This window comes from Podarcis vaucheri (genome assembly GCF_965113315.1).
Source record: "Podarcis vaucheri genome assembly, chromosome: 2".
Lineage (NCBI taxonomy): Eukaryota > Metazoa > Chordata > Lepidosauria > Squamata > Lacertidae > Podarcis > Podarcis vaucheri.
Window position 1 is genome coordinate 88570124 of NC_138760.1, and position 15966 is coordinate 88586089.

A 15966-nucleotide genomic window follows, 5' to 3' on the forward strand; every position below is an offset into this window, starting at 1 on the left:
CTATTAACAAGCAAACCTGCCCCAGCTGCTATCTTTTGGCAGGAGGGGGGTGTTTAGTAATTTAAAAGGGCATATCTCCCTATCATTATTTCAAGGAAGAAGTGGGAAGACCATGTTGGAAAATGCCCTCTGGGTATCCATCTAAAATCGTGCAATATGTAAGGATGGGCAAGGAAACTTCCTTTCTCTGTGTTTGCTGTAGAAGTCAAACAAAAAGGAACAGGATCTGATGTTGACGATAGTGTGGAAGTACATGTGTGTGTAATGTACACACATATACAAACATTTGCTCATTAAATACACAGCCAAGATCTTTCCCTGTGCTCTAGTTCACTTGTAATAATATACAGTACGAAGAAGATATTCCAGCAAATTTGGACGCATGTTTCCAACGTATGTTTTCTTTCAGTGTCTCCTGATGAAAACATAACTTGGAACATGTGCTCGATGTTAATAAGCATTCAAATTCACTTTACAAGCAAATGTTAATGATACTTGCGGCCAGCTTTGGGGGCTGAATCCTGGCCCCCTAGATAGTCTCAGCTAAAGATCATGGATAAAGGGTTTGGCCTGTCTCTGCCTTATGGCAAGGGTGGGTATTTGCCCTCCCCCTTCTCTCCCGAGTCTGAAAGCAGCTACAAAGTCATTCTGTGATTACAACTGCAGCATCCTATGTATATCTACTCACGGGAGGTCCCACACATCTCTGTGAAGCAGAGGGGCCAGAGAGCTGCCACCTACATTGCTTCAGCCCTCACTTTGATCTGCAAAAAAGCAGATATCCACACAGAGGAAAATGACCCTTGATTGACTTAAATATGTACCTAGATCTGAAGCTGATTGTATATAAAACATATTCACCAACCATGCAGAAAACATGAGTCAAAATAGCACTTGGAAGGCGGTTGTGAACCAGACATTTGGAGTGGCATCTAACCACCAATGAGTTACTATTCTGAAGCAACTTTAGCGTACTTGCACTATGGAATAATCTCAGTCAATTACAGTGGTACCTCAGGTTAAGTACTTAATTCGTTTTGGAAGTCCGTTCTTAACCTGAAACTGTTCATAACCTGAAGCACCACTTTAGCTAATGGGGCCTCCTGCTGCTGCCGCGCCCGCCGGAGCACAATTTCTGTTCTCATCCTGAAGCAAAGTTCTTAACCTGAGGTACTATTCCTGGGTTAGCAGAGTCTATAACCTGAAGCGTATGCAGCCTGAAGCGTATGTAACCCAAGGTACCACTGTATATATTTTGGGGCATGGGGATCATAGCAGATATGAGAAAACAGCCTTCCCTTTGTATATTTGAATAGCATTGCTAAAAGGGAGAAACTATTAGGCTGCAGTCTTATGCACACTTCTCCCTTGAACATAGCCCCACTGAACTCAGAGTTTCCAAGTAAATGTGAATAACCTTGTGCTGTTAAGAGGTGGAGGTCATATTTACAACCAGACTTGACTACTGCAAGACATTATGCATGCCCTTGAAGATTGCTCAGAATCAACAATAGGTTCAAAACGTGGCAGCCAGGACCAGAATGCAGCACTGTCTGCTTGGAATGTATCTCACCAGCATTATACAAAAATAAAAAATTGAAAAACTCCACTGATTCCCAGTTTGCTTTTCATTTTCCAGGCATACTTTGGGACGTATTTTTCTTTTCTTTTCTTGGTGGAGTAGAAGGACCATAGTTCAGTAATAAAGCACATGCTTTGAATGCAGAAGGTCCCAGGTTCAAACCCCCCTATTCCTTTCTGAAACCCCGGAGAGGCACAGCCAATCAGAGTTGACAATACTAAGCTTAGATGGACCAATGGCCTGTCTCAGTATGAGAACCTTCTTCTGTTCCTGTAAGGCCTATTAAGAATGAATTAAATAAATTTAATTTAATGAATTAAAGGAAGAAAGAATTAGACATGGTTCGTTTTAGAACATAGCATCTGTCTTATCAATGTTACAAGGTATGATTCCTTTCTAATTGATCTTTGTCCAAAGTTAAGACCTTTAAGTAGCTACCTTATAACCAGAATACCAAGGAGGAACTGACAAAAGCAGCCAGTGAGTCCACCTTGCAAAAGAGATTGCAAACTAAAGGGCAAGCATTCAGGTTGTAGACAGCATCATGACTTTATAAGGCATTCCTTTTTCCCATCCATTCACCAGCCACTGAACATTCACAGGGCTGTTGCTCAGATTCAGGGGAACCTGGACAGGAATTTTCAGTGGGTACATCAGAAAGTACATATTCCCTTTCTGGGCATTGGATTCCTCTGCCAGCATGATGAAAGCACCAAGGGCTCTTCCACGTATCTGGCAATCTTTGAGTGTACTTCTACACTCCATGGATAAGTTGCCTATTTGGTAGGTCATTATTATTCCTAGTTTACAAACGGGGAACTGATTCTGAAAGAAAGCAATTTTCCCACAGCTGACCAGTGAGATCATAGCTGAGTTACAATCATGGCATTCCAGATCCCGTGGGAGTGCTGTCTCCATTGGACAACAGCGAGGCACATTAGGTTAGTTATTTATTTGGGAAAAAATATACCACATTTTCCTCCAAGGAGCTCAAAGTGCTGCACACTGTTCTCCAACTCCCCAGTTTATCCTCACAACAACCCTGTGAGGCAAGTTAGGCTGAGAGGCAGTGACTGGCCCAAGTCCCCCAGTGAGCTTCATGGCTGTGTGGAAATTTGAACCCTGGTCTACCAGGTCATAGTACAACACTCTGATGGCCACCAAAATCTTCAGCTTAACCAGCTATGCACCTCTAGTGCAGGCTTCCTCAACCTCAGCCCTCCAGATGTTTTGGCTTACAACTCCCATGATCCCTAGCTAGCAGGACCAGTGGTCAGGGATGATGGGAATTGTAGTCTCAAAACACCTGGAGGGCTGAATTTGAGGAAGCCTGCTCTAGTGCAATGGTAGTCCATGTGATGCCCTCCAGATGTTGCTGGAGTAAAACTTCCATCAGCCACAGCTAGCATGGCCATTGGCCAGGAATGATGGAGGTGGTATACCAATAACATCTGGTTGGCACCCTGTTGGTTACCGCTGCTCTGTCGCTATGTACATGTTTGTACATAGCTTGAAACACAGCTATGTCATTCTTTTTCTCAATTTGGATTGAAGCTGGCTTGGCGGAAAACACAACAAAACATAGTATTTCAAAAGAAACTCTAGCATAGATATGAATTGTGGTTATCACCGTGCGTATACCACTTCCCAAACCAGTGAATGCAGAGTAAACAGGAGTTTGTGCACAGCTTAAGTGTATCAATATAATGATAAGTTGGAGGGGCTCTTCCACAATGGCAGTCTATGGATGGATGCTCCTCCAACGAACATACAGGTTAATCCAGTTAAATAAAAATATCAAAAATACACAGATTCAGAAAAAAGTTGTGAGAACAGATACAAAAGCTAAGCATAAAATCCAGATGTTTGAAATCAGTGGCAGGTAGATTCTATAGCTCCTATGACTTACATACTTTCTACAGTTATCAGATCAAAAACTTTTTACTAAGTAGGTGGTTAAAAGAAACTTTATTTACTTTTACTTGCCGATTCTATCTCAAGTCTTGGGTGTTTTGTGTTAATGTTTCATAACGCTGGTTACCAGCAGCCCACACCAAACATCCCTCCCAACAACAGTATAACTATAAAAGCAGTTATTTCCCCCTTTATAGGAAGAACCAGAACAACCAGCCGAAGTATCAAAAGGCCATGCGTAGTCATGAGTTGCAGCTGGCAGCTAACTGCATAGTTGCCTATAAGCCATTTACTGTGTACACTTGCTCAGTTTATCGAATGGGTGGGCCAGCCCCTTAGTACGTTATTCATACTTAAAACAAAACAAAAATCCCACCTTATAATACTTTTACTTTTAGGACAATCGCAAAAGTAAAGTTTAAATTCAGGCACTACCCATAGCTGCTCTGGAGTTATTGGAATCTGGAGCAGGGAATCATAAGATGACCCCAACTATCACTGGGGCTTGTTTCTGAGAGGCAACAGTGGCTCTTCCACCACTGGCTGTCACACCCAGTCTGGCAGGCAATTAAAGTCCTTCCCTGCTGGTGATGGCTAAGGCCCCAATCCTAATCCCACTTACCTGGGAGTAAGACTCACTGAATTCAGTAGGGTTTACTCCTGAGTAGGCATGGTTGCGCAGGATGGCCACAATAAGAGGCAATGCTACAGTTCCTACACTGATGAATCCTGTTTTCCAGCGACTGCTGGGAACGTGAACCTTCCTGCCCGACTTGCTCCGATTATAGCTCTTTCCATGGCTGACATGTCTTCCAAGGGTCTCTGACATTTGCATTAGTTTGGAATCTGCTTCTCCCTTCCTTCCCATCTCGGCAGCAAGCCATTGTGCCGTGGCCAAATCAGGATGAGGGGCAAGGCGCTGTAAGTTTGCAACAAGCCCTCCACCAGCAACCCTGAATCAAACTGGAAAGGCGGGAGCATGTGTCATTCTCACAGTGCCAGTGGGGATCTATGAAATATCCACAACATTGCACTGAAGTTGGTTTCCTCCATGACCCAAAACACGTTGCTTGGTCTCCCAACCCCTCTGTCCCCATAAATACATTGGACTTGGCATCAGCTCAGAGGGCAACTCACAGGCATTGCTCTTCGAGGCATTTCAATGGCTGGCTAGGAAATGCAATTACTGTTCCTAACTATCATGATGACAGGAAAGGAATTATCCAAGTATGACATATTCCCTTTAAATCTCAGGGAAGGGCTTCTGGAAGCACACCAAGAGACATTGCAGATGGGGGCTGCTGGAGTCCTTTCCGCCATGCCTCCCCTAATGTGACATGTGCTGTTTGTGGCACAGGCCACTTAGCCATATGCTATGATGTGTACATCCGTTATCTTGGGGATGTGCCAGTTACATTTATGGCACATAGCTCTTCTTTCCTGTGGTGTTGTGGTTGAGCAAATAGCCACAGTCAGATACACAGTGCTTTTGTGACTAACCCAACCATACAGAGGAAGTTTCTGAAAGAAGAGGAATCTGAGCTCATGATTCAAAAAGCCAGTCGCCCTTACCAATAAATCTGAATGCAGAACGGTGCACAAGCTCAAAAAGGATCAAGCCCACAGCCAGAATTCTTGTGGTGAGAGTCCTGGAGGATAGGAAATTGAAGAACAGTCAGAACATAAATACAGGTAGACTAATATATTTAAATGTCTAAGTGAGCATTTGGGTAAAAAAAGAAGAAGCCTCCTAACTGGGAAGCACAGCAAAAGTCTACAAAGAGATCGTTTATTTCCACTTCTTTTAACTTTTCTTTCCCCCTCCCTCTTTCTTCCTAGTGCAGCCTTCCCTCTCTCTCACATGAGCATCCTCAGATATTTTCCTGGGGTGGGTATTTTTCCTGGGGTGGGGCAAAATAAAACATTGAAAGGGTGGAACAGGCAAATTTCTCACAAACAAAATGAGAAGAATGGTGTTTGCATGCTTTGCCTCAAATCTCAGGTTGCAAAAATGACAAACTTACTTTAGTAAAAAACCATGAAATCTGGGAATTTGGGGGTTGTGCTTTATTCCAGGGGCACCAAGGAAAGCATGGCACCCATGGGTGGTGATCCCTGCATTAGAACATCCAAACACAGCCCTTGGCTGAAAAGGCAGGCTGATCCTATACACATTTCCTATTAACAGGGGAAGGGTTTGTAGCTCAGTGGTTGAGTATGAAGAAGTTCACAGATTCAATCCCTTGCATCTCCAAGGAGGAGTGGGAAACCCAGGCCTGAAACCCTGGAGAGCTGCTGCCAATCAGTGTGACCAATCATGAGCTAGATCTTGGTATAAGGCAGCTACCTATTCATTCCAGGCAGAAATGAAATCAACGCTTTCCCACCATGCTAGGGGAAAGACTTCACCCACTGAACTTCTCCTAGTCACAAAGTTGTTAAAGCACGGGGGTGGGGGGGTGGCAATCCAAGCCCATGTAGGATTGGTATTCACTTGTGTAGACCACTGTGTGTTGTGTTCCATAGATTTATGGAACAAGGCTAGAAACTGTTGTAAGCTAGTGACATTTTTTTGGATTTAAAACAGGAGGCTTCCACCTCGACTGATTTTCCAGCTTGTTCTCTCCCACGCCCTCTCTGCAGCTGGCCACACCTCCTCACTCCTTGGTGGCTTCCAGCTCATCATATCTTAAAGCAGGAGTGCACAACCTTTTGGGGACACATTTAGGGGGGGAAATGAACTGTTCTGGGCAGCAGAAAATACACATTCCACACAACGAAATCTGGCAATGCTTCAGAACCTTATTTGTGAAATTGCGACAATAACCAACTCTCCCCAAAACAAATAAAAAACAGACAAAGAAACAGCAGGCAACCACCTGAAAACAGCACCGAAAAGCCTCCTTTAACACATACAGTACATACAAATTGAGAGGAGCAGTGGGCCTTGCCTGAGGGTGCCAGGGTGCCATGTTTGGAGACCTCAGTCTTAAAGGAAATTTACCCTCTCCACACTGACCTTAAAGTGATAGGGTGTGGATGAAAATGGATTGTGCTGTGATTCATCACTGCTTCCATATTCTTGGGGAAGACCTCTTGAGCAAGATGCCCCCAGTGGGCCTACCTCCTCAAGTAGGCCTCCCATCCTTGCCAAAACTGACAAAGGAAGGCATGGGGTTCAGCTGCAGGCCCTTACTTGGATGTGAGCCTAACAGTGCTGTCCTCTGATGTTGATCCTACATGCATGAGACTATAAGGAAAGCCCTGCTTTTCTTATAGTCCCTTCCTCTGGCACGGGAGGTAGAACATAGCCACTGATGGCCATGAATTTGGCCGGTCCTCTTTTAAATTAGCCATCCAAACAGGTGGCTGTCATGACCTTGGAGGGCTGGCATTGCTACTCTTTTGTTGTTGTTTAGCTTTAAAGGCAACAGCAGAAAAAGATGGAGAACCAAAAAATTCAAAAGAGAACATGTGCTCCTGTGGTCTCACAGTTGCATAGTTGTGAAGTGATTTCAGCAGATACAACTTCCACAGACAGAAACAAGTCTTTTTTCTTATTCAGAATTACATGTACAGTATGTCCCCCCTTTCCTGAAAGGACCTCAAGGCTGGTTTCTCCCAACATTTTATCCTCACAACCCTAGGATAGGCTAAGAGATAGTGGCTGGCCCAAGGTTATCCAGTGTGCTTTGTGGCCGAGTGGGAATTTGAACCCTGGCCTCCCACCAGGCCCTAGCCCTGGCATTCACCACTACACCACACTGCTGCAGGAACACACCCCACATAGGTGGTGCCATAAACCTGAAACTTAAAAGCCTACTAAATACCTTATGGAAACCTTCCATAGATTAGAGCATTGTTAATCTTTAAGGTGCCTGTGCCCCAATATTATTTGACATTTCTTTCATGCAAGTGTTATTGGTGGAAGAGATTTGAATCTGGGCATTCCAAAGGAAAAAAGTTAAAACTGGGCGGCAGTAGGAGGTTTCACGGGCCTGAGAAAACCAGGACTGCAATGGAAGGGGGCTGTCATGCGTTGCGCGACGGGGGGGGGGCAGCGTTTTCCTCTTCTCCCCCCCCCCCGCGCAGTTGTGCCGCTCCGCGTGCTCCGCCCCCTCCGTGGCTGGGGTCCAATCCCTTGGCCGCCGCGGGGTACATATAGCATCTCCAGGCGCAGACGGCGCGCAATAGTTCCTCTCTGCGGGATTGTTTGGAGGCGAGCACGTGTGCGCTCCGGAGGCGACGCTGGGCTGGTGGAGCCGGGCGGCTGGGGTTGCCAAGCTAGCGGCGCTGTTCCTTCTCTTCCCCTGTAGGTTTCGCCGCTTGTACACTTGGCTGCGACCCAGAAGCAGCAGCGCGAGGGAGGGAGCCAGCAAACCAGCCTCGGCGGGCGGGTTGGTCGGCCTGCCCGCTCATTACCGCCAGGAGGAGGCGGGGCGGCGGCCTCGACATGAGCACGCAGGCGCGGGGCCAGGCTGCTCGCAGTGACTGGAGCGGCGGCGGCAGCAGCAGCAGCAGCTTGCAGCCTCAGTGGCAGGAGCAGCAGCAACAGCAACATCTCCTCCACCACCTTCCTTCTCCTCCTCCTCCCTTGGGCCGCAGCGACCTCGAAGGCGACCCCGCCGCAGCCATGCCGGTGACCGAGAAGGACCTGGCCGAGGACGCGCCCTGGAAGCGGATCCAGCAGAACACCTTCACCCGCTGGTGCAACGAGCACCTCCGCTGCGTGAACAAGCGCATCGGTAACCTGCAGTTCGACCTGAGCGACGGGCTGCGCCTCATCGCGCTGCTGGAGGTGCTGAGCCAGAAGCGCATGTACCGCAAGTACCACCAGCGACCCACCTTCCGGCAGATGCAGCTGGAGAACGTGTCCGTGGCGCTCGAGTTCCTGGAGAAAGAGAACATCAAGCTGGTCTCCATCGGTGAGCTGGTGGCGCGCCCGTCGGGGCTGGGCAAAAGACCCGTGACGCCTAGGCGGGCGGGCTCCCGCGTGTGGCGAGAGCAGCGCTTACGGGCAGCAGGCTGCCTGAGGGAAGCGGTTCAGTGCCTGCACCCCCGGACCTTTTTAGTCGGGCTTGGTACTTCGTTTCAACCCAGCCGTCCGGGCACCTCTTGTGCCTGGGGGTTACGGCTCAAGGTTTTGGGGGCAAACTCAAACCAGCTCGTCTGTTCGCTGCTGCGGGGAGATGTCTGAATTCCTCCCGGCGTGAGGAAGGCAGAAATGGGGCCAAAGTGCCTGGCAGTGGGTGCCCCGTCGAGTTGCCGCTCCGCTGGAGTAGCGAGCGAGCGGGTGGGCGGGCGAGGGGGGCGCGGCTCTGCTGCTGAGCGTCTTCCTGAGGCGCCGACGAGCCCCCGGGAGCCCAGCGTGGAGGGCGGCTGTGGGGAGGAGCCGCCCAACCCGACCCTCCCGGGGCGGGTACCTGCCGGCTTGTTGCACCCTGCGAGATTGGAAACCAGCTCGGTTCTTAGCCTACCGCCCGCCAAAGGAGGACCCCTAAGCTATCTAGAGCCCCCCCCCCCTTGGTCTCTTAAATACTCTTGTAAAGCACGCCGGTTGGAAGGAGGAGGAGGGACGCCCAGGCGTCGGGTATTTGCATGCTCTCTTCCCCCGCCCCAATTAATGGTGTCTCCACCATCTACAAACTCCCCCGTCCCCGAGCTCGAATTGAACCGTAAACGGGGCCCGAGCCTAATCCTGGGAAAGCGGAGAAATGGCTGGCGCTGCTCAGACAGGATTTCCTGAGGTGCCTCCCTCCCAGCAGGTAGAGCCACTTCCTTTTGGCGGCAAAGACTTCGGTTTCCATGCTGGAGGTTTCTGAAGGGTGTGCGCTGTGTAAAAGCCCAGTCTCTGATCTGAGACCAGCTTCTTCTCTGCTTTCCTGGGAGAAGCAGGCATTGGGCTGAACTTGGTTCCCCTTTAAAATTAAAGATGGAAAAAGAGCAGCTGCGGGGCTTGTAGTGATAGTTTGCAAAGCGGTGCTCTGCCCCTCAAGTAGCATGTCAGGAAGAAAACCCAGCCGGCCTTCTCATTTTATTCTCTGGAGAAAGTGGTGTAGCCAAAATGTGCTGTGCTGTTGGTTCTGTGCACTAAGGATGCAGTATATAAGGAATGCTAATAATTCCTTGTTAAATTGTTTTAATACCTTAGCAAGCATTCTAAAGTGTCTGGATTTCGAAAAGTGTGACTGTGATAGTACATCTATTTTGACCATTAGGATTTGACATTAAGACTAATTTGGTAGAGACTATTCACACCTATTTTTTCAGTTGGCACTGCTGCTGTTGAGTCAGCTGTGACCAGGTTCTTGGTGGAATGGGACAAACTGCAAAATGATAGGCTATGTATGGTAATCTGTGTGTACATATTTGACACATCACACCTATAAGGCGTTGTACACTATTAACTAACTTGTCATCTATCAAAGGGATAGCTGCAGCAAAATACAATCTTGTTGAGCCCTCAAAGACTGACATCCTGATGGCATAAGCTTTTGTGGACTAGCCCACTAGATTAGATGCATGATGTTACCCTGAATTGCAGGTACATATGCAGTGTGTGTTGTAGAATTGAAGTGTGAAAGGATCTCAGTCATCTAGTCCATTCTTTTGCGAATACAGGAAACTATTGGGACTCCCTTAAAAATTGTCCATGGATAATGACACTCCGTATTTTTCTCTTTTAAAGCTGAATTTTTCCAAGCTTATGGGTTGGGAGGTGGTAGTGGTAGAGAGGGAAGATAGTCAGCTTCAGTCTAGTCAGAAACCATTTGTAAAGGACTAGATGGCATTTCAGATGCTGTGATTAAAAGGCCTAAGCACAACAAACTTCCAAGATACAGTTGAACTATAGAATGGATAAATGTAGTCTGATTACAATAGCCATTAATTGTATAGAAAGTGCTGCAGCTAAGTACTGTTGCGTTGACTGTGTTTCTAGTGTCTTTTGTGTTGGGAATCTTTTCTTGCAAAATGCCGAACTTGTATTAAAGGAGGGAATAAATAATGCAAAATAGCACTAGGAGGTGTTTCTGGATAATATTGCATGGATAGAATGCCAGCTGAAATTATCGAGAGGCTAAACCTGATGCCTTGTGGACACCTGTAGTGTATACCAAGAATGCAGGATATACTTCACAACAGTTGTGTTTGTGAAAACATGTAGGTAGTACAAACAAAATATTTGACTGTGGCTTAGAAATGTTAACTATAAAAAAAGCTTAAATGGCTTTTTCAGCAGCTGAAGTGACACCATCAGCGCACCCACTTTTCTGCTGCCAATCTAAAGTGACACAAAATTGAACACTTCTGCTTTTAACAGCTACATGAGCCTTTGCATGTTTTCTGGGAAGTAAATCAAAGGGGGATAATTGGGAGTGCGTGTGCACAGCCTGTTGGGTCCATAGAGCATGAAAGCAGGAAGGGGTCTTGCAGAATAAGGTTTTTACTAAGGCAGGCCCATACCCTGTTGCAGAAAAGGCGCATTATCCAACTTGTCCGTGAATGTTTATGGATGAAGGCTATATGATATTTAGGGAGGAAATTATGCATCTACTAGCAACTGCCCATAATTCCCATTTTAAGAGCAGAAGTTGCAAATGTGGTATCAGTAAAGTGACAAATACTCTTAAAACATTTTCACAAAGATAAACTTAATTGGCAGGGTTTTTCTGGGCAGAGACTTCATCCATTGGCCAAAACCCAAAACAAAAAAATTCTGCCACCAAGCAACTTGGTAACCATTCTCAATGATAGTTTAATGCTCTCAGTTGCAGATGCAGCTTTTTTCAAGGCAGTAATGGATATATTTTGGGAACACTAAGTGCTACTCTGAACCTCCAGCAGAAATAGTGGGGGCATGAGTATAAAGTACATCATTTTCAAATGAAGGCAGCTTTCAAACTTTTAAAAAGATGGGTTAATAGCAAGTGGTTCTCATAGCCAGATCTTGCTGTGTTCTCTCTTAGCAGCCAAGTAGTAGCACAGAACTGGTGTGTTAACAAGCAAAAGAAAATAAAACTAATACCTGCCTGTGGGAGCTGAAATCTAACTTTCTAACAATTGTTGCCCTGTTTGGAAGTCTGTCTGAGTTTTAACTGGGGAAGTAACTTCGGTTCTCTCTGCAGTGGTGTCTCTGGAGTATAGAACTATGTTATGAGCAAAACGTGACCTTGAGTTAGAGACCTGAAACAGAACTTCAGAGACGTCCTGTCTGTGTAAATAGAGTTGAGGCTTCAAGGAAAAGTATAGGAGAAAAGAATGTTGGTTCTCTGTATGTAACCCATATGTTTCGAAGCACGGAAACCTTGCTGAGCTCTGAATCAGACTCCTTGTGGGAAAATACCTTTGACAGCTGTTGCAAACTTGCTTTTCCAGGGATTACTTCACTCTGATTTCTTTTCAGTTTAAATATTAACAGCAGAATATTGTTGGTGCAAAGCGCCAACAGAAGTAACAAGCAGAATAATGTGTACTCCTGCAACTAGTGCTGCTAGTTTCAGAAACCCCATTAAAAACTGTGGTGGTGGGTGGGGGAAACTTTGCCTTTCACTAGACGAGGCCCCGCCCGTCCTGTACTGCCCCTGGGAGATGGCAAGCTGCCTCTTACAAGTTGGTACTCCAATGTCTGGGCAAAGCAGGAAGTGTTAGGCTCCTGCATGTGTGGATTACAGTATATTCTATGTAGCAGCAATATATTTGATTCTATCAGATTCATTGCAACATGTTTTAAGGAAAGTTTCTGAAATGTGTGTGTCCTGGGTAAGCTTAATGATAGCTGTGTTCTTCCTCCATTGTTGAAGGAAGTAAGCCTTTGAATATCAGTTGGTGGGAGTCATAGGTGGGGGAGAGGACCTGCTTTCAGATTTTCCATAAGCATCTGGCTGGCCATTGTGAAAATAGGATGCTGGAGCAAGTGCTCTTCCCATATATCCTGAATTCTACAAGCTGCTTTCTCCAAGCTGCTTTAAATGCTAACATGTCATGTCACTTAAAGAGAGGCATAAACTTATCTTCGGGCCAGGGAATAGCAGAGGTATAATTTGGTGGCGGCATCATTTTGATACATTCCAAAGGATTAGAGATCAAAGGATCAAGCTTTGCTTTACAGCTGCTTTAGCTTCACCTCCTGTGAGGCACAAGTAGGCTGATGGACTATCCTCCTTCTTTTAGGTACTTTGTCACTCATCATGGGACAGGAAGGGTCAAAAGTTTCTGTGTGGTCTTGGAAGGCATTCTGTGCCATAGCTAGAACTTGAACATGAAATTCCATGCATGTTGCCTCCCAAGTTAAGCCTCAATGAGTTCATTGGACCTTTGCCCAGGTATAGGATTGCAGCCTAAAGCAAAGTAAGGGAACTTCAGAATTTCAAGTGTACACATGAAGGTCCCACCAGCATGCTGCTACCTCTGATTCAGTTGCTGGCATAGGTTATCTTATAAAACAATCACCTTGCTTGAAATAGGATTGAGCCTCAATGTGATCTATAAACTTGCAACTTGTTACAAAGTTCTTACTGAAATCTTAAGTACAAACAGCCCTACTAATTTTGCTCCAGGTGTTTATGTTCCTGAATCAGATAAAATCTGGCATTGCTTTGGATAGCCCTGTTCAGCGGTGCTTAGGTCTAAAATATCACATTTCAAATATAAGTGCATCACAGTAATCTAAACAATACCTTATTTTGTCACCCTCTTTCTATATTACATTGAAATACTGAAACCTTAAATATTACTGCCCGAAACCCTCCCCTTAATGATCAGCCCTCTAGTGTCCTGTAGCTCATGTCTAGATGCAGATTTACGTAATGAATTGTACTCTGCTAAACCAGTAGTGGTAGCTGGAATTTAGACTCTTACTTAGCAGCATATACCTCTATATTGAAAGCTGCTTCAGTCAACAAGAGACATATGAATCCTTTTTTGTTGGAAGATGCATAGTTAAGCACCTGTATTTTGGCAGTTAACATGCAGCTAATGACTAGCTATCAAATTTAATAACTGAGATTTTAGTGAACCATTTTGGTTCATTTGCCCCAAGCAGGTTCCAGTGTAGCTTTCTTCTTAGGCTCAGAATTGGGTTGCAAATGAAAGTGTAAGAAGTGGGAATTGATCCAAACTTTTAAAATTGTGATTGCTGTGTGATTGAGAGTGCCACTCCTGAAGTACAGGTTATGAGTGTTCTCCTCATTCGGTATATATTGCCAGATCTTTGTGGGAATTCTTTTCCTTCAGTAAACCTGGCAGGTTTTTTCATGAGCAGTAAAATGCTAGTATATCTCCTGCACTACACTCCTTAATGAATCACCCAAGTGAGCAGTTGGGTTGCCTTCAGTGAACCAGATGTCTTGAATAACTAACTACAAACTGCAGCACTGAATGCAGTGGTCTGCTGGTGGTAGGAGATGCAGTTTGGTTTAATGGCAAAGGCTCAAAGGAAACATGGAACCAAATGTCCATGAGCCACCAGTAAGCAAAATCATTTTTATTGTCCTGGGTCAGCTTCGGATTCAGAAGTCTCCTAATACATTCCTTTTTGAATACCCATGGTAATGTGTGCGTACGTGGAGTTTGATGGTCTCTTCCCAACTGATCAGGGATTGGATCCAGACTTCTTTGATCAGAGTTCCATTCTGCTGATGCTTCTGCTGATGGAAGGGGGGGGAAAGCTATTTCCCCTCCCCAATGCCCCTGCCCCTGTAGCCTCTGTGCCCCTGCCAATTGCTCAGAAGGATTGGGGATCCTTCAGAATGCTGTAGGCTGCAAGCAGAATTGGTGCAAAGGTCTTATCTCCTCTCCTCCAGTGAAAACCTCCATTGAATCGGACAGCATGTACCACAAGCAGAAGGTGCCATTGCATTTGCAGAACAGAAAGTATTGATCCAAACCATAATCTTTTACCCCCATCGTGTGGTAGAGGCAATAGCTCTCTGCAACATAGGGCAGATAACTTCTGAAGTAGAAAAGCACTACACCCACGCTGACTCAGTTTAACAGGAACACTGATAAGCAATACTCGGATGTCACTATATGGAGAAATACTGAACCAATTCGTGCTAGACATTCAGTCATGCAACTGTTGTACTATTTATCAGTGGCTCACTAGGGTGTGTGTTTGGGTGTGTGAATTGAGTTGCAATTAGTAATGCTATTGAAGCAACTTCCTGTCTTCATGTTGCAGTTCAAGGAACGAACCTGTACTCGACTTGGGTTTTTTTGGGTGGAGTAGTTCAAATGAAATGTTTGATTTATGGGTTTCTTTATATGCAGTTGTCTCCGTGAACAGAACTAGTAGCTTTTTAAATAGAGAGGGTGGTTTCACTGCTGCCAGCTAATGTCCACACCCCATGTTTATATATACTCAAAAACCTAGGTAACAGCAAAGCTAGCTACTGTTATGCAGCAATAATTTGCTGTTTTAGGATGTGGGGACTGGAAACCAGCATGTTTCTAGTCTGTACAATGCACGAAACATACCTTGTGTAATTGCAGACTCACCCCCAGCCTAGTATGATGTTCATACTGTGGTAATATTCTAGTTTCCTCAGGCAAGGAGCAGAGTGATGAAAGCGTATGCCTTAGAATCCTCTTGACAGTGGTTAATGCACCCTTCTCTGGTCAGGCGAAGATGGCGTAATACTTTGAGCAACATTCCAAAAACGATATCTGCCATATCGGGCCCCAGGGTTTGCGTGCCGTTGCCACCCATTGAACTTGAAAAATCCAGACCTTCAACACAAATTCAGTATTGTCCTTTCTGAGTGGCAGTGGTTTTTCAAGGTCTTGGGCAGAGAGGGCTTCCCCAGTCCTGCAACCTGAAATTTCTTGCCTAGGGATGCTGGTGATTAGAACTTGGAACATAGTCACACAAAGCATGAAGTGCTGGGTGTTGTACAGAAAACATGTTTGCACTTTAGTATAGAAAAAATAATTTCTCTCTCTACTGTGCTTATGAGTTTATAGTTTTGTTCAGGTTGGTGTGTGCAAAGAGGCTTTGGCTGCAATTAAAAAGGACTCTCCTGGGTAAAAATGACATAGAAACCTCATTAGCAAATCTTTTTTTTTGGAGTGTGTGTGATAGTATTGGAACCATTGGTGCTTAGACTGTAGTCTTTAATCTTGAAATGGAAGCTTCTTAATGTACTCATAATAAAGGGTGGCATTGGTAGCTGAAATACATGTGTAACCTGAATTTATAAGCAGACTTTGCTTGTTCTGTTTCAAAAAGCATGTTCTTCTGTGTCTGCCTGATCAGAGCAAATGCTGCATCTTACAACTTACTGTTGAAAGGAATGTTGGCAGCTTCCTCCTCCCTCTCCTCCCATTTTGCAGATCCTTGCATAGGAACTATAAATGCCTAGAGATTATCACAGTGGAAATGGTGCTGCAAAGCGCAACTCGCCACCTTTGCTCCTAGAACAATGATTTAGCAGGCACACTTCCTGAGGAGGAACCCAAGGTTCAAGGATTGC

At 45.5% G+C, this 15966-nt stretch overlaps 1 protein-coding gene and 1 long non-coding RNA gene across 4 annotated transcripts in view; one reads left to right on the forward strand and one right to left on the reverse strand.

Moving 5' to 3' along the window:
• Positions 1-3535: 3535 nt before the first annotated feature.
• LOC309525482 lies at positions 3536-7953 on the reverse strand. The gene is made up of 2 exons (XR_014216334.1): positions 7595-7953; positions 3536-5145 (listed from the first exon to the last, which is right to left on the reverse strand). It is a non-coding gene; the product is annotated as an uncharacterized lncRNA (long non-coding RNA).
• A 19-nt stretch (positions 7954-7972) lies between these two features.
• FLNB (filamin B) overlaps positions 7973-15966 on the forward strand; it is an 83117-nt gene continuing 75123 nt past the window's right edge. For 2 of the 3 annotated variants that reach the window (XM_082210911.1, XM_082210912.1), the window contains exon 1: positions 7974-8421. In XM_082210911.1, coding sequence (XP_082067037.1) covers positions 8130-8421 — 292 coding nt within the window. In that variant the 5' untranslated portion in view covers positions 7974-8129. Of the gene's footprint in view, positions 8422-15966 lie in introns of all 3 variants that reach the window. The other variant, XM_082210910.1, reaches the window with a different exon arrangement.